The sequence below is a fragment of the Erinaceus europaeus genome, chromosome 7, assembly GCF_950295315.1.
Source record: "Erinaceus europaeus chromosome 7, mEriEur2.1, whole genome shotgun sequence".
Classification (NCBI taxonomy): Eukaryota; Metazoa; Chordata; class Mammalia; order Eulipotyphla; family Erinaceidae; genus Erinaceus; species Erinaceus europaeus.
In genome coordinates this window covers 42,867,346-42,885,534 of record NC_080168.1, presented here as the reverse complement: position 1 = coordinate 42,885,534, position 18,189 = coordinate 42,867,346, and the positions used below count along the sequence as shown (strand labels likewise).

At 43.7% G+C, this 18,189-nt stretch overlaps 1 protein-coding gene across 5 annotated transcripts in view; it reads left to right on the top strand.

Moving 5' to 3' along the window:
* The window catches only part of LOC103117816 (putative tetratricopeptide repeat protein 41), a 113,159-nt gene that overhangs the window by 5,038 nt on the left and 89,932 nt on the right, over nt 1-18,189 (top strand). For all 5 annotated transcript variants that reach the window (XR_009550687.1, XM_060194298.1, XM_060194299.1 and 2 more), the window contains exons 2-3: nt 8,428-9,439; nt 17,885-18,065. Coding sequence is in view for 4 of the 5 variants with exons in the window: in XM_060194298.1 (XP_060050281.1) it covers nt 8,626-9,439; nt 17,885-18,065 (995 nt within the window). In the remaining variant the exon portion in view is untranslated. The remainder of the gene's footprint in view (nt 1-8,427; nt 9,440-17,884; nt 18,066-18,189) is intronic.

Below are 18,189 nucleotides of genomic sequence, written 5' to 3'. Positions count from 1 at the left end.
TGCCCCAGCGATAACCCTGGAGGCAAATAATAATAATAATAATAATAATAACTATGAATCCACTGCTCCCGGAGGCCATTTTTCCCCATTTTGTTGCCCTTGTTGTTATTATTGTTGTCATTGCTGTTGTTGTTGTTGGATAGGACAGATAGAAATGGAGAGAGGTGGGGGAGAGAAAGATAGACACCTGCAGACCTGCTTTCACCACCTGTGAAGTGACCACCTGCAGGTGGGGAGCTGGGGCCTCGAACAGGGATCCTTATGCCTGTCCTTGCGCTTTGAGCCACCAGCGCTTAACCCACTACACTACCGCCTGACCCCCCCATTATGATTTTATTATTTTTTGCCAGAGTGTTGCTTAGCTCTGGCTCATGGTGCAATGGGGGAATTGAACCTGGGACCTTGGATCCTCAGGCATTAGAGTATCTTTACATAACCATTATGCTATCTCCTCCCACCCCAAGGATATGTTTTTAAAAATTTTTTTAATTTAATTTATTTTCCCTTTTGTTGCCCTTGTTTTTTATTGTTGTTGTAGTTATTGTTATTGATGTAGTTGTTGTTTGATAGAACAGAGAAAAATGGAGAGAGGAGGGGAAGACAGAGAGGGGGAGAGAAAGATAGACATCTGCAGACTTGCTTTACCGCCTGTGAAGTGACTCCCCTGCAGGTGGGGAGCCGGGGGCTTGAACCAGTATCCCTATGCTGGTCCTTGCTCTTTGAGCCACGTGCACTTAGCCTGCTGCGCTACCTACCGCCTGATTTTTTAAAAAATATTTATTTATTTATTTATTTTGTTGCCCTTGTTGTTTTATTGTTGTAGTTATTGATGTCGTTATTGGATAGGACAGAGAGAAATGGAGAGAGGAGGGGAAGACAGAGAGGGGGAGAGAAAGATAGACACCTGCAGACCTGCTTCACCACTTGTGAAGTGACTCCGCTGCAGGTGGGGAGGCGGGGGCTCGAACCAGGATCCTTACACAGGTCCTTGTGCTTTGCACCATGTGCGCTTAACGTGCGCTACTGCCCAACTCCCTGATTTTTTTTTTAATGCTTTTATTTATTTACTCATGAGAAAAATAGGAGAGAGAGAGAGAGAGAGAAAGAACTCTGGTTCTGGTTCCCCCACATTACTCTGGTACATGTGCTGCCGGGGATTGAACTCAGGACCTCATGCTTGAGAGTCTAGTCCCTTAGCCACTGCGCCACCTCCCGGACCACCCAACTGATGTTTTTTTTTGTTTGTTTGTTCGTTTGTTTTTTTACCAGAGCACTGTTCTGCTCTGGCTTATGGTGATGCGGGGGGCTGAACCTGGGACTCTAGAGCCTCAGGCATGAGAATCTGTTTGCATAACCATTATGCTATCTACCCTCCGCCCTCCAACTGATGTTTTAATGAGAGTTTTTCACCTTGGTGGTGTTAAACATCATTTTTTTTCATTCAGGCATCATTGGCTTATAATATTCATATAGTTTTGGAATAGAGGTCCACACTTTCAAATGTATGTGACCCCATCACACCTGTCACCAAAGTACCCCAAATTCCACCACAGTCCACTGGACACCCTTTCACACTCACACACACAACCCCTCTCCCAAGTTCTACACCTAAAATCCCGTGGTTTGGATTTGTGGATGTCCCTTTGTTTTGTTTCTTTATATGTCACATGTGTGAGTACGTCTGGTGTTTGTCTTTCTTCTCTGACTTACGTGATTTAACCTGATTCCCCTCCTGTCCCATCCATGCTGTCTCAAATGACAAGATTCCATCCTTTCTCCCCCCCCCCCCCCCCCCCGCCCCACAGCTAGCCTATAGCCCATTGTTTACACACTACTTCTTTCTCCAGTCATCTGTTGTTGGCACTTAAGTTGAAGAAAACGTTTTTATAAAAAAAAAAGTTTACAAGGTGTATCTATTTGCAGGGTGTCGTTTAATAGTGCTGTGTCAGCATGGTCATTATTTCCAGGTTTATAGCTGCAGAACTCTGTGAGGCAGGGTTAGTATGCCTGCAGAGACCACATTCATCCTCTGAGAGAGTACCTGACAGGGTGGGAGGCGCCACCAGGGTGCCACTGGGTGCTCTTAGGTGGGCCAGAGACAGATGCTGAATAACCTTGATTCCTGGGGACAGATATTGGAGCCTTTCAGTTGTGCTGCAGTCTTTCAGATTATGCCAAGAGCAAGTCTGTTTGGGACAGGTTTGTCTGATCAGCATCTGCCGATCTACCTTTCCAATAAAGAGAGAACAGTTGGCTTGCACTGACTCATACTGTTTGCTTTGAGTGTGTACGGCGGGGACCTTGACTTTTGAGATTTGTACCATTCCAGGCTGGCTTTTTCAGATCTATATCAGACAGACAGGCAAGGAGAGATACCACAGCACTAATGCTTTCTTTGGTGCCTTAGTACTCTCGTGTGGTGTGACAGGGCCTCAAACGTGAGCCACATGCATGGCAATGCAGGCACCCTCCCAGCTGAGCTATCTCTCTGACCCAAACAACAAAAAGATAGAGGAGCAGTAGAAACACCACAGCACCAGTGCTTCCTTGCTGTGGCACTCTCGTTTGGTGCTGGGACTCTAACCTGGGTCACAGGCATGAACTATTTCTCTGCCCCTTGGTAAGTATATATTTTTTTAATTTATGATTATGGGTTAAGCGCACACACTACAGTGTGCAAGGACCTGGGTTCAAGCCCCTGATCCCCACCTGCAGGGGGAAAGCTTCATGAGTGGTAAAGTAGGGCTGCAGGTGTCTCTTTGTCTCTCTTCTGTATCCCACTCCCTTCTTGAATTCTCTCCGTCTCTATCCAATAATAAATTTAAATTAAAAATAAAGAAATTTATCTTTATTTGTTTATTTGGTAGAGACAGCCAGAAATTGAAGGGGAACGGGGACATAGAAAGACAGAGTGGGGGAGTCAGATGGTAGCGCAACGGGTTAAGCGCACATGGTGCAAAGCGCAAAGATGGGTATAAGGATCCTGGTTTGAGCCCCTGGCTCCCCACCTGCAGGGGAGTTGCTTCACAGGTGGTGAATTAGGTCTGCAGGTGTCTATCTTTCTCTCCCCTTCTCTGTGTTCCCCTCCTCTCTCCATTTCTCTCTGTACTATCCAACAACGATGACATCAACAACAATAATAACTACAACAGTAAAACAAGGGCAACAAAAGGGAATAAATAAATAAATATTAAAAAAAAAAAAAAGAAAGACAAGAGTGTTATCTGCAGCACTGCTTCACCACTCGCAAAAGTTTTCTCCTTGCAGGTGGGGACTAGGGGCTCAAACCCAAGTCCTTGCACATTCTGACATGTACACTCAACCAGCTGTACCACCACCCTGCCCCTTGATAAATATTTTATTATGTTGTATTTTATTCATTTATTTATTTTTGCCTCCAGGGTTATCGCTGGAGTTCGGTGCTAGTACTATGAATCCACTGCTCCTGGTGTCCATTTTTTCCCATTCTGTTGGATAGGGTAGAATGGGGAGAGAGAAGGAAAGAGAAAGATAGACCTGTAGATCTGCCTTGCCACTTGTGGAGCCACCCCCTGAAGGTGGAAAGTGGGGACTTGAACCCGGATCCTTTCTCAAGTCCTCGTACTTAATGCTATGTGCACTTAATTGGTTGTGCCACCACCTGGTCCCATTATGTTGTATTTTCCTTCAAAATGTTTTATGTAATTCATATACATTTCAATAGAAGTTATTTTGTTGAGTTTTTTTTTTTCCTCCATGTTTATTGCTGGGGTCACTGCCTATACTACGAATCCACTGCTCCTGTAGCCAGTTTTTTTATAGGGCAGAGAGAAATTGAGAGGGAAGGGGGGTAATAGAGAGGAACAGAGAGGGCCCAGGTGGTTGTGCACCTGGCGAGGGTACGTGTAACAATGTGCAAGGACCCAGGTTCCAGTCCGTGGTCCCCACCTGCAGGGGAAAAGCTTTGCCAGTGGTGAAGCAGTGTTGCAGGCATCTCTCTCTCTCTCCCTATCACTCCCTTTCCTTTTGATTTCTGTCTGTCTCTATCTGATAAAGTTTTTTTTTGGGGGGGGGGCAGGGGTAGATAGCATAATGGTTATTCAAAGAAGCTGTCATGCTTGAGGCTCCAAAGTCCCAGGTTCAATCCCCTGCACCACCATAAGCCAGAGCAGTGCTCTGGTAAAAACAAACAGGCAGCAACCCCCACCCCACACACACACACACAGGTTGGGAGCTGAGGGCTCGAACCGGGATCCTTGCATGGGTCCTTGCGCTTTATACTATGTGTGTTTAACCCAATGTGCCACTTCCTGGCCCCTTGTTGCATTCTTTCACTCAAATGTCCAATAGTTCTCTAACACTGGCTTTGACCTACTATGCATCTTGTGAGGGATGTGACAGATGTGGAGGGCCAGAAATGACATAAAGGTAGAAATAGCTTCTGATCCCATGGGCTTGGAGTACGGCTGCTGATCTCATCCTAGCCTTGCACATAGCAGGTGTGCAGTCTAACCATCATAAGCACTCATGTCAGCTACTTACTCTGTCTTGCAGAAAACTCTCACAGAGGTCTGTGGTTTCCCCTTGATCTTTATGCTCCTGAGTGAGGTGCAAGATATTTGAATATGGGGGCCAGGCAGTAGCGCAGCGGTTTAAGTGCACTTGGTGTGAAGCTTGAGGACTGACATAAACATCCTGGTTCAAGCCCCTGGCTCCCCACCTGCAGGGGGGTTGATTCACAAGTGGTGAAGCAGGTCTGCATGTATCTTTCTCTCCCCCTCTCTGTCTTCCCTTTCTCCATTTCTGTCTGTCCTACCCAACAACAATGACATCAATAACAATAATAACCACAACAAACAATAAAACAAGGGCAACAAAACGGGAAAAAAATAACCTCCAGGAGCAGTGGATTCATGGTGCAGTCACCAAACCCCAGCAATAACCCTGGAGGCAAAAAAAGGGGGGAGCAGGTGAACTATCTTCCAGCCCCTCAGTTTACCTCTCTTCGGTTTCTTCATCTAAAGATAATCTTTTGGGGGTCGAGCGGTAGCGCAGCAGGTTAAGCACATGTGGCGCAAAAGCGCAAGGACCCCGATTGGAGCCCTCAGCTCCCCATCTGCGGCGGGGGTGTGTGTGTGTGTGACTTCATGGGTGGTGAAGCAGGTCTGCAGGTGTCTATCTTTCTCTCCCCTTCTTTGTCTTCCCCTCCTCTCTCCATTTCTCTCTGTGTTATCCAACAACAAACAACATAAACAACAACAATAATAACCACAACAAGGCTACAACAACAAGGGCAACAAAAGGGGGAAAAAATGGCTTCCAGGAGCAATGGATTCATGGTGCAGACACTGAGCCCCAGCAATAATCCTGAAGGCAAAAAAAATAATAATAAAGATAATCTTTCCTCAGGCTGATATGAGGATTAAATAAAAGAATATTTGCTCAGTGTTTGTATAGCACCTAGGACATACTAATCTTTCAACCAAATGAGTCTTGTGGCATTATCACAATTTTCTCTCCCCCTCTCCTCTCCCCTCTCCTCTTTTTTGTTTGTCCAACAGGGTTATCACTGGGACTCAGTGTCTGCATGATAACTCCACCACTCTGGGCAATTTATTTATTTATTTATTTTTTCCCTTCTTTGACAACTACATTTCCATTCCTGTAGGCAGGTAAGAGTGTGATGGCCATAATATTAGGTGTTCAAAGATTGTGACCAAGTTTAGCAATTCTTCTCAAGTTTGCTATTCCTTTGTTCTTTTTTAGCTCCCTTTTGTGGATTTTTAGATGAGTTATAATATTCCACCAAGGTTCCTCTTTGTTCCCTCTATAATTTATCTCCTACTGGCCTGGAAATTCTGCTCCTACTTGGAATTCCCAGGATTTGAAGCAGTTTTTTTTGTTTGTTTGTTTTTTGTGGAGAATCTGTCTAGTTGCTGCCTTCAAGCCTCCATCTTGACTGTACCTCTGCAGTGTGTCTTTCCATTAGCTCCATGTAACTGAATTCCCCGCATGTGTAAAGGAGCTAAATAGATGAACCTGCATAGCCTAAGACTTAAAAGAAATCCCAGGACACCATCAGCTTCTCAGCTCCAGACTCTTTGCCACTCACATGTCAGGTGTCTTCTTTGGCTTTTTGGTGCTTTGATTCATTCCTCTTGTCCTGGCTTCAACTTTACTCCCCCCATTTTATTTAAAAAATTATTAGTGATTTAATATTGATTTATGAATTATAAAATAACAGGGGTATAGGTCCACACTTTTCCCACCACCAGAGTTCTGTGTCCCCATTCCCTCCACTGGAAATGATATTAGTTCTCCCATTTCACCCCCATTTTTATCCTTGCTTCTGGCCACAGGAGGAGTTTGGGTTTGTTCTACATCTAGATACAACAGGACTTACTTTTCTTTTCTCGATTTGTCTTCCATTTCACAATATCAGGGGGGACTGAAGTAGTAGCTGGCTGGAGGGAGATTCATCAGAACTCTAGAAATGAACCTACCTAAAGACCCAGAAATCCTTCTTCTAGGGATTTACCCAGGAAAAACACCTATCTGAAAATGCCCAAGCATACCAGTGTGTTCATAGCAGCACAGTTCTGTAATAGCTCAAACTTGGAAGCAACCCAGATGCCCAATGACAGATAAATGGCTAAGAAAGTTGTGGAGCATATGCACAATGGAGTGCTATCTATGTAGCTGCTAAAAAAGATGAGGTTGGGAGTCAGGCGGTAGAGCAGCAGGTTAAGTGCAGGTGGTGCAAAGCACAAGGACCAGTGTAAGGATCCCGGTTTTAGCCCTTGGCTCCCCACCTGCAGGGGCGTCGCTTCACAGGCAGTGAAGCAGGTTTACAGGTGTCTCTCTTTCTCGCCCCCTCTTTGTCTTCCCCTCCTCTCTTCATTTCTCTCTGTCCTATCTAACAACGATGACATCAATAATAACAATAATAACTACAACGGTAAAACAAGGACAACAAAAGGGAATAAATAAATATTTTTAAAAGAATGATGAGGTTATCTCTTTTGTAATATTATAGTCAGAACTCAAAGTCATCATGTTGAGTGAGTGAAACAAGCCAGAAAGTGAAAGACCATTACAGAATGATGTCACCCATAGGTACAACTGAAGCACAAAGAACAGTAAGGGAAAACACAAGATGAAACCTGGACTAGGGCTGGCATATTGCTCCAAAGCAAAGGACTCTGGGATGGAGAGAAAGAGATAGGATGAAGGAACATTGGGGTCCTGTTGTGTCTCCTAGACACCAATCAAGGAGAGATAAGAGGTTGTTAAAGACTATACTGTAAACCATTATGCCCCCCCCAAAAAAAAAGTGACAGACTAGGAGACAGATGGCTGTGTGCCCACTGCCTACTCAGCTCTTGCTTCTCAGCTATTCTTTTTCTTCTTTTTTACTAGATGTGCACAAGCAATTGTTTTGTTTTTGTTTCTGTTTTGTTTTGTTTATATTTATTTTCCCTTTAGTTGCCCTAGTTTTTGTGTGTGTTTTTTATTAATTTTTTATATTTATTTATTTATTTCTCTTTTGTTGCCCTTGTTTTCCGTTGCTGTAATTTTTTTTTAATTTATTTCTTTATTCGGGAATTAATGTTTTACATTCAACAGTAAATACAATAGTTTGTACATGCATAACATTCCCCAGTTTCCCATTTAAAAATACAACCCCCACTATGTCATTTATCATCCTTCATGGACCATTGCTGTAGTTATTGTTGTTATTGATGTTGTCGTTGTTACATAGGACAAAGAAATGGAGAGAGGAGGGGAAGACAGAGAGGGGGAGAGAATGATAGACACCTGCAGACCTGCCTCACCGCTTGTAAAGCTCCCCTGCAGGTGGGGAGCCGGGGGCGCGAACCGGGATCCTTCAGCCTGCCCTTACGCTTTGCGCCACTTGCGCTTAACCCGCTGCGCTACTGCCTAACTCCCGTCCTTGTTGTTTTTCATAGTTGTAGTTGTTGTTGATGTAGTCGTTGTTAGATAGGACAGAGAGAAATGGAGAGGGGAGGGGAAGACAGAGAGGGGGGAGAGAGAGATAGACACCTATAGACCTGCTTCACCACCTGTGAGGCAACTTCCCTGCAGGTGGGGAGCCGGGGGCTCGAACCGGGGTCTTTATGCCAGTCCTTGCACTTTGCGTCACGTGCGCTTAATCCACTGCGCTACTGCCCAACTCCCAGCTCTTCTTATTTTTTAAAAATATTTCATTTAGTTATTAATGAGAAAGGTAGGAGAAAGAACGAACCAGACATTACTCTGGTACATGTGCTGCTGGAGATTGAACACAGGACCTTGAGAGTCCAGTGCCCTATCCACTGTGCTACCTCCCAGACCATGCTTCTCAGTTCTTCAGCAAAAGCTTTGGGTAGCCTAGGGGAGATGTGGATTCCTGTGACACTAAAATGAATGTATTCTCTTGCTTTTCAGCTCTAACTTCAGCTCAATTGTTAGCTAACTCTGATCTCACCTTTGGTTGGCACCTCTCAACTGCAAACATCTACGAGCAAGAAGCCCCATTGGAGAAAGATTCCCAAATGTTGACTGGGAACGTTATTAGGAGGAAGTGTAGGAAGTTGCAGGGGTCAGTGGTGGCCCCAAGATGAAAACTGTTGTGTTTTCAGCATCATGCCAGCTCCTGACCTGCAAAGCGCAATGAACCGCAAGTCCAACACAAACACAGACAAACGCACCCAGTTCCTTTCAGAGTCCAGGAAGCCCATTCGGCCTTATGTCTGCTCGACTCTGCATGATTTCCAGGAAGAGAGAGACTTTTTGGCTACCAATATCTTCCCTCAGCTCAATGATGTTTGCAGTTCCCGGGGCACGTATTTCAGAGCTGTGGACCTGAAGTGGGCAGGGTGGCAGGGCCTGGCTCCCTCTCCCTCAAGCCGCCTTCCACAGCATGCTTGTCTCCAATCCCAGCACCTGAAGCTCTGTCTCGATCACGTCAACAGCTGCTTTCCCTTTTTCATCTGCCTGTTGGGGCAGACCTATGGGGACTTCCTGCCTGCCTGTTCACCTTTCATGTTCTCAAGAACAGCCGACCCATCGGATTTACTCACAGTGCAACAAAATCTCTATGTGGCTGCCCAGAATGGTTACCCCTGGGTCCTGGAGAACCCCAACTGTAGCCTGACAGAATATGAAATCACCCAAGCTGCCTTCCTTCGAAAATCTCCATTTCTATATTTTTACTTCCGGACTGGGACCACACTGCTGAAGGCTTTAAATGAGGCCAGAGAGGGGCAACTGTCCTCAGTTTCCCTGCTGAATGATGAGGGACAGCTAAAACTTGGGAAGCTGAAAGCCAAGATTATTGGCAAAGGGTTCCCTGTCAGATTTTACAGAGACCTCCCCGAGCTGGGTGAGCTGGTCTTCAAGGACTGGTTGGTTGTGATAGAAAAACTTTATCCAGTCACTTCAACAATGGAAAACATAGGTCAGTGGATATGTATCATTTTAATTTTTTTTTAGTTATAACATTCATTTTTTAATTAAAAAATTTTTAATACTTATTTATTCCATTTTTATTGCCCTTGTTTTATTGTTGTAGTTATTATTGTTGTTATTGATGTTGTCATTGTTGGATAGGACAGAGAGAAATGGAGAGAGGAAGGGAAGACAGAGGGGGAGAGAAAGACAGACATCTGCAGACCTGCTTCATCGCTTGTGAAGTGATTTCTCTGCAGGTGGGAAGCCAGGGGTTCTAACTGGGATCCTTATGCCGGTCCTTGAACCTAATGCCACTTGTGCTTAACCCGCTGTGCTATAGCCCGACTTCCTATTACATTTATTAATGAGGGAGGGGAGAACTAGCGCATCTACTTTGGCACATGGGATATCAGGTATCAAACTCAGGACTCCAGGCCTGAGAATCCAACACTTTTCCACTTTGCCACTTCTCAGACCCTTTTTTTCACCAGAGTACTGCTCAGCTCTGGTTTATGGTGGTGCTGGGGATTGAACCTGAGATTTCAGAATCTCAGGCATGAAAGTTTTTTGCAGAACTATTATGCTGCTTCCCTGGCCCTCAGTCAGTAACTAAGGAGAGAGCCAAGTCAGTTGTCAACATAAGGCTAACATGCTTGGTATTGTCTTCCTTGTGCAAGGGATTTTTATTTTATTTATTTTATTTTCCCTTTTGTTGCCCTTGTTTTTCATTGTTGTTGTAGTTATTATTGTTGTTGTAATTGTACAGGGCAGAGAGAAATGTAGAGAGGAGGGGAAAACAGAGAGGGGGAAAGAAAGATAGACACCTATAGACCTACTTCACTGCCTGTGAAGGGACTACCTTACAGATGGGGAGCCAGAGGCTCGAACTGGGATCCTTACACTGGTCCTTGCGCTTTGTGCTACGTGTGCTTAACCCACTGCGCTACCGCCCGACTGCCTGCAATGGATTTTTAAATGATGAGAAATATTCTTTACACAGTTAGCATTGGCACCACATTCCTGGAACATGCTTTTCTCCACCTGAAAAAAAATTGAAACTGAGGGGGTCGGGCAGTGGCGTGAAGTGCAAGGACTAGCATAAGGATCCCAGTTCGAGCCCCCAGTTCCTCACCTGCAGGGGGTTGCTTCACAAGCAGTGAGGCAGGTCTGCAGGTGTCCATCTTTCTCTCCCCCTCTCTGTCTTCTCCCTTCTCAATTTCTCTCCATCCTATCCAACAACAACAGCAGTAACAATAATAACAAGGGCAACAAAAATGGGGAAAATGGCCCCCAGGAGCAGTGTATTATAGTGCAAGCACCGAGCCCCATGGATAACCCTGGATACAAACAAACAACAAAAAAATTGAAACTGAAAAATAAGAGCAAATAATGGGTCATGGAGACCTTCTCAACCAAGGGCCTTGTCTGAAGATGGTTTGCACATCAGTTTGGGAGGTGATGCTTTTGGCATCTAGGCTGAACCCAAGGATACTGCTATACATCCTACAGAACACAGACACTTCTCCCCCAAGATAGAAAGATCCACCCCAAACCTTACAGTGTGACTGAGAAACCCTGCTCTAAAGAGATACAAAGTAACTGGTTAGTTAACTAGTTTTTTATGTAGGAGATCCCAGTTACTTTTTTCCCTCTTTATTTTTCTTATATTTGATAGGACAGTGAGAAATCGGGAGTGAAAGGGAAATAGAGGGGGAAGAGACAGAGAGACGCCTGCAGCACTGCTTCACTGCACACTATCCCTCCAGGGTTATTGCTGAGGTTTGGGGCTGGTATTAAGAATCCACTGCTCCTGGTGGGCACTTTTTCCATTTTTATTGGATGGAACAGAGAGATTGTGAGAGGAGGGGGAGATAGAGAGGGAGAGAGAAAGATAGACCTGCTTTACTGCTTGTGAAGCCACTCCCCTGCAGGTGGGAAGATTGTAAAATTATAATGTAGGTCCACACCATACGCACCACCAAAGTTCTGTATCCCCACCTCCCAAAGATAACCACCATATTCTCATAAGTCTTACAAACAGTTTGCTTGCTTCTGTTTTCTTTGGATTTTTTTTTTTTTTTGGCAAGTTCATGTAAGCCAGATCTCTGGATTCCACAGATGAGTCAAACCATCCAGTAGTTGTCTTTCATCGCTTCTTTTGCTAAGCATAACCACCTCCATTTCCATCCATTTTTGTCCCAAAGGACACAATATCATCTTTTTTGATTGCAGAGTAGTATTCCATGGAGTATATATCCCATAATTTCCTTTTTTTAATTTTTAAAATGTTTTGTTTATTCCCTTTTGTTGCCTTTGTTGTAGTTATTATTATTGTTGTTGTTGATGATGCTGTCATTGTTGGATAGTACAGAGAGAAATGGAGAGAGGAGGGGAAGACAGAGAGGGGGAGAGAAAGACAGACCCCTGCAGACCTGCTTCATCGCTTGTGAGGCAACTCCCCTGCAGGTAGGGAGCCAGGGGCTCGAACCGGAATCCTTATGCCAGTCCTTGCACTTTGCACCACATGCGCTTAACCCGCTGCACTACTGCCCAACTCCCCCCATAATTTCTTTAGCCAGTCATCTGGTGATAGACATTTAGGCTGCTTCCACTCTTTGGCTGTTGTGAATCATGCAGTTATGAACATAGGGGTGCATATGTCCCTTCAAATTAGTGCTTGAGTGTCTACTGGATACATGCCTAAAAGTACTGCTGGATCATAAGTATCTCATTTACTCTTGAAGGGTTAGCCCTGCAAGCTAGGTGCTGTCACACTGATTTGACAGAGGAGCACATGAAAGCTGCTGTGTAGCAGTCCAGCGACTTCCCAGAGGTCACTAACTTTGTTAAGCACCTTAACAAGGCAAAAAGACTTCAAGGATCTGGAATAAAGCCAGAGCCCATGTCACTTAATTAATGAGAGGGCCATTCTGGGGTTTGAACCCAGGTCCTTATGCTTCTACAGCCCATGCTTTTTCCCTTCACCTTTACATTCAGGGTAATGTACAAATCAGCAGCCTGGGAGCTTGTTAGAAGTGCAAAGTCTGGGGCTTGGGAAGCAGCATAATGGTTCTGCAAAAGACTCTCATGCTTAAGACTCCAAGGTCTCAGGTTCTATCCCCAACAGCACCATAAGCCAGAGCTGAGCAGTGCTCTGGTATCTCTTTCTGTATTTCTCTCTTGCTTATTACAATAAATTAATACATATATATATTTAAAAGTTCACAGTCTGGAGCCCCACTGCACATTTACTGACTCAGAATTTGCATTTAGATAAGATGATTATGTGAGTTGTATGTGTCTAGAGCAGTGCTGCCTGACAGCTTGTTACCTCTAAGTGGAATGAGACCTTGCAGTTTTGAAAACAGGCCTGTGTGCTTGTATCAGTTTAAACAAGGTAGAGACTTAAAGGAAAATCTGGAGAGCCTTTAACAGAGTAGAACATTCATATGCATTTGTGTGTTTGGTGGGGAGGGATGGAAGATGACCTGTGTTTTTAATCATTTGTTTGTTTATTTATTTATTTATTTATTTATCTGGACAGAAAAACTGAGATGGAAGGGGGAAATAGGGAGAAAGACACCGGCAGCACTGCTTCACCGCTTGTGAAGCTTGGGACCCCCTACAGGTGGAGATGTCTTTGATCATCTTTTAAAAGATTCAGGGCGGAGGGTAGATAGCATAATAGTTATGCAAACAGACTCTCAGGTTTAATCGCCCGCACCACCATAAGCCAGAGTTGAGCAGTGCTCTGGTTAAAACAAACAAACAAACAAAAAACATTCAGTGACTCCCTCCACACACAACCAAACAACAACAAAGTTGTGAGTTCTGCTATAGGGACCAATTAATGTGAGAAAGTAAAATGCTGCCAGGTGATGCCTTCTCAGATGCTTTGGGGAGGCACTGGTCCTTGTAACATGATAAGGAGCAGATGGGGCTGAGCTGAACTGCAGAAGGTTGATTTCCCTAAAGTCATTCAAATTCAGTGTCAGGGTGAAATTCTATCTGTGCTGCTGCTGAACCACAGCTCTGCCTGCAAGCCAAGCCGTTTTCTTTCGAGACCTGGAAAAGCATATGGTATCAGTTATGACCAATTTGGTCACTAGTGACTCAAAGGGGCTTCAACAAACAAGGGATTGATCAGGGCTGGTAGATAGCTCACCTGGGGAGGGTGTCTGCTTTGTCATGCATGCAACCCAGGTTCGAATGTAATCCTCATTGTTCTGGTAGAAGCTGTGGCAATGTGTCGTCTTTCCTGTTTCTCTCTCTCTCTCTCTCTCTTAAACCAGAGCACTGCTCAGCTCTGGCTTATGGTGGTGCGGGAGATTGAACCTGGGACTTCAGAGCCTCAGGCATAAGATTCTCTTTGCATAACCAATATTCTATCTACCCTCACCCCCTCTGTTTGTCTCTCTGCCTAAAAAAAATGGACTCAGAGTTTAGAAACTTTAGTGGTAACCAATAAATAAATGAAAGAAGGAAGAAAAGAGAGAAAGAAAAAAAAGGGAATGTGTTAGCTTATAATGCACTAGCTTATGGGGCACTCGACGCCAAGAGGGTTCAACTCAGGCTTCATTCAGTGGCATAAATAAATGATATTCCAGGGTTTCTCACTATTTCTCAGCCTGGCTCTGTTGTCTTGGTCTTGTTTTTCCTTGGTTCTGGTTACTGTTGAACAGTCACCTTGTCTTAGACTTCATTTCTGAATGTAGAGCATGTGGACTAAATATCTGAATTAGAAGTCACAGAACAGATGGATTACAAAAGGGTATTAGAAAGAAGTGTTTGGGTGGGTTCATTTGATGTTGTAATGGGTAACACTCTTGACTCTGATTCTAGCAAGCAGTAGTATGTTATATTTCTGGACCTTTGATGTCCTTCAGTTCTCTTAAATTTTTAAAAAATATTTATTTATTTATTTTATAGAGACAGAGAGAAAGGAGGGAGAGAGACACCTGCAGCACTGCTTCACCACTCATGAAGTTTTCCCCCTGCAGGTTGGGGACCAGGGGCTTGAACCTGTGTCCTTGATCATTGTATGTAGTGTATGCATTTAACCAGGTGTGCCACCACCCAGCCCCTTAAATTTTTTTAAATTATCTTTATTTATTTATTGCATAGAGACTGCCAGGAACTGAGATGGAATGGGGAAATAGAGAAGGAGAGAGACATCTGCAGCACTACTTCACCACTCATGAAGATTTCCCCCTACAGGGGGTGACCAGAGGCTCGAACCTGGGTCCTTGAACATTGTAACATGTTCACTCAACCAGGTGTGCCACAATCCAGCCCCAAATTCAGTTCTTCAGGCAGGCTAGCAAGAGGCCATTTGGGCATTTGGTGGATATTGGAGGACAATGTAGAATGAATGGTTTATACTCTTGATCCTGAAAAGCACTGCTGAGGTCCTTGGTGATACCTGGGGTTGGTGTATGAGGTTCCAGATTTGCTCAAGAGACCTTAATGGACAATGGAATCCTCCTATACTCTCAGATTTTGACATTTAAATCTGACCTTGGTTAGACCCCTGATCTTTTATGTCAATTCTTCTCCTTTTTTGAAAAATTTTTTCAGTTTTTTTTTTATTATTTTATTAGTGATTTAATGGTTGACAAGATTGTGAGATAAGAGGGGTACAGTTCCACACACTTCCCACCACCAGAGTTCCATTTACCCTCCCCATCCATTGGAAGTTTCCCTATTCTTTTTTTTTAAGTAAATACTTATTTATTCCCTTTTGTTGCCCTTGTTTTATTGTTGTAGTTATTGTTGTTGTTATTGATGTCATCGTTGTTGGATAGACAGAGAGAAATGGAGAGAGGTGGGGAAGACAGAGAGGGGGAAAGAAAGACACACTTGCAGATCTGCTTCACTGCCTGTGAAGCGACTCCTCTGTAGGTGGGGAGCCAGGGGCTCGAGCCGGGATCCTTATGCCGATCCTTGCGCTTTGCGACACGTGTGCTTAACCCACTGCGCTACCGCCCGACTCCCCCCATAATTTCTTTTTTTTTTTACTTTTTTTTTTTATAAAAAGTTTTAAATATTTATTTATTCTCTTTTGTTGCCCTTGTTGGTTTGTTGTTGTTGTTGTCATTGTTGGATAGGACAGAGAGAAATGGAGAGAGGAGGGGAAGACAGAGGAGGAGAGATAGATAGACACCTGTAGACCTGCTTCATGCTTGTGAAGCCACAATTTCTTTAGCCAGTCATCTGGTGATGGACATTTAGGCTGTGCTACCGTCTGACTCCCAGTTTCCCTATTCTTTATCCCTCTGGGAGTATGGGCCCAGGATAATTATGGGGTGCAGAAGGTGGAAGATCTGGCTTCTGTAATTGCTTCTCCTCTGGACATGGATGTAGACAGGTTCATCCATACTGCCAGACTATCTTTTTCCCTAGTGGGGCAGGGCTCTGGAGAGGTAGGGTTCCAGGATACATAGGTGAAGTCATCTGCCCAAGGAAGTCAGCTTGGTGTCATAGTAGCATCTGCAACTTGGTGGTTGTAAAGCATTAACATATAAAACAGAAATAAATTGTTTAATAATCAAGAACCTAAAGGTAAGAAGATAGCAGATGAGATTTGGGTCTTCATGTCGGAAGAAGCTAGGAAGTCTATTTTAGGTATATTCCAAGGGGCCCATGACTTTACTAATTTTTGCCTGACCCACACTGGTAACATGCAGGTGGGCTAAATGTATTGTTTAGTAAGATAGTGTCAGAGTTGGGAATAGGACTAGAAAGCTGCATCAGGGCAGAGAGTAGCTCCCAAATATGGGAAAAGTATATAAATACCATGAACTGTAAACCCCACTGATCTGACCTAGGGCCCTAGCGCTCAACCAGGTATGCCACCACCCAGCCCCTGTCATTTATTCTCCTAACCTAAATCCCAGGGCATCCCAGTTAACTGTGATGGTATAAGGTGAATACAAGACCAACCTGTTTTTTTGTTTTGTTTTGCTTTTGCATAATAGTGTCTCTTCCATTAAAAAAAAGGGGCGGGGAAGGAGGTGGATGGTGGCGCACTGGGTTAAGGGCCCATATACTATGTGCAAGGATCCGTGTTAGAGCTCCTGCTCTAACATCCCTGCAGCAGTGATGTTATCATGGATAGTGAAGCAGGTCTGTAGGTATCTTTCATTCTTTTTTTTTTTTAATTATTTATTCCCCTTTGTTGTCCTTGTTGTTTTATTGTTGTAGTTTTTATTGTTGTTGTTATTGATGTCGTTGTTGTCATTGTTGGATAGGACAGAGAGAAATGGAGAGAGGAGGGGAAGACAGAGAGGAGGAGAAAAGACACCTGCAGACCTGCTTCACCGCTTGTGAAGCAACTCCCCTGCAGGTGGGGAGGTGGGGGCTCGAACCTGGATCCTTACTCTGGTCCTTGCGCTTTGTGCCACTGCACTATTGCCCAACTCCCCTGTAGATATCTTTCTTTTATTTACTTACTTATTTATTTTTAAGACTTTATTTACTTATTAAGGAGAAAGGAGGAGAGAAAGAATCAGACATCACTGGTACATGTGTTGCCAGGCATTAGACTCAAGACCTCCCGCTTGAAAGTCCAGTGCTTTATCTACTGTGCCACTTCCCAGACCATGATGTATGTCTTCTTTTTTTCTCTCTCTCTCTCTTTCTGTCTTCCCCTTACCTCTCAGTTTCTCTCTGTGCTATCGAATAAAATAGGAAAGAAGAAGAAGAAGAAAAAAAAAAGGAAAGTAAAATTGGTGTCTCCAGAAACAGAAGGATATTTTGACCACCCAGAACACCCTAACTTTAGTGAGTTTACAATCGTAGTCAATTGCAAACTGGGATCTCAGATGATCCCATTGTCTGGCCCTGCCACTTATTTTGCCAGAGTTAAAGGAGTTGCCCCCTGGCAGTGTTGTGGCTGTTACATTATTGTTATTATACATGAGATTATTTCTTAAATGAGATTTAAAAAGTATCTTATTTATTAATTGGACAGTGACAGAGAGAAACTGAGAGTGGAGGAGAAGATAGAAAAAGAGGCACCTGCACTGCTTCAACTCCCATGAAGTTTCCTCCTGTAGGTGGGGACTGGGGGCTTGAACCTGGGTCCTCTAACTCCTAATGTAGACACACGTACATATGCTACCAGAGTGAATTAGGGAGCTTCACACTCAGCTAACAATCTGAAAGATGAGAGAATACATGTAACAAATGATTTTTTTTCTTTTGTCCTTGTCATTTTGAGGTCTGAAATAGCTTGGAATTCTCTATAGGATTTCATGTATGTTTGGCATTTGGATGATTAAATTCTTTTATTAGAAAATAGGATGGACTGTGAAGTACATTATTTACCTAGTAAGAAGGTGATATAGCAGAGTGGGTGACTTTCTGGACATTTATAATAATTGCATGTAATCTCAAGTGTGAAATTCTAAATGTGAAATAATAAAAACTAACCTTTTATTTTATTATAAAGACCACAAGCACAACTTTGAACGTCTCTTTCATAAAGAATTTACTGAGAAGTGCAAGGAAGTATTTGTTGCTTCCAAGGAGTCAAGCAAGACTTTTGAAATCTTGGGAAAATTTGCTTTAGAGGTTGTGAAATCTGATCTCAGCAAAGAAGCAGCAGGTTCCAGTTTTGAATCTATTCTCAGGTAAGATGCCAAGAAATCATCGACTGTAAAACATTAATCCCCCAATAAATAAATAATAATAGTAACAAAAAGATGCTAAGAAATCCCGGAGGGCTGGGAAGGCAGCATAATGGTTCTGCAAATA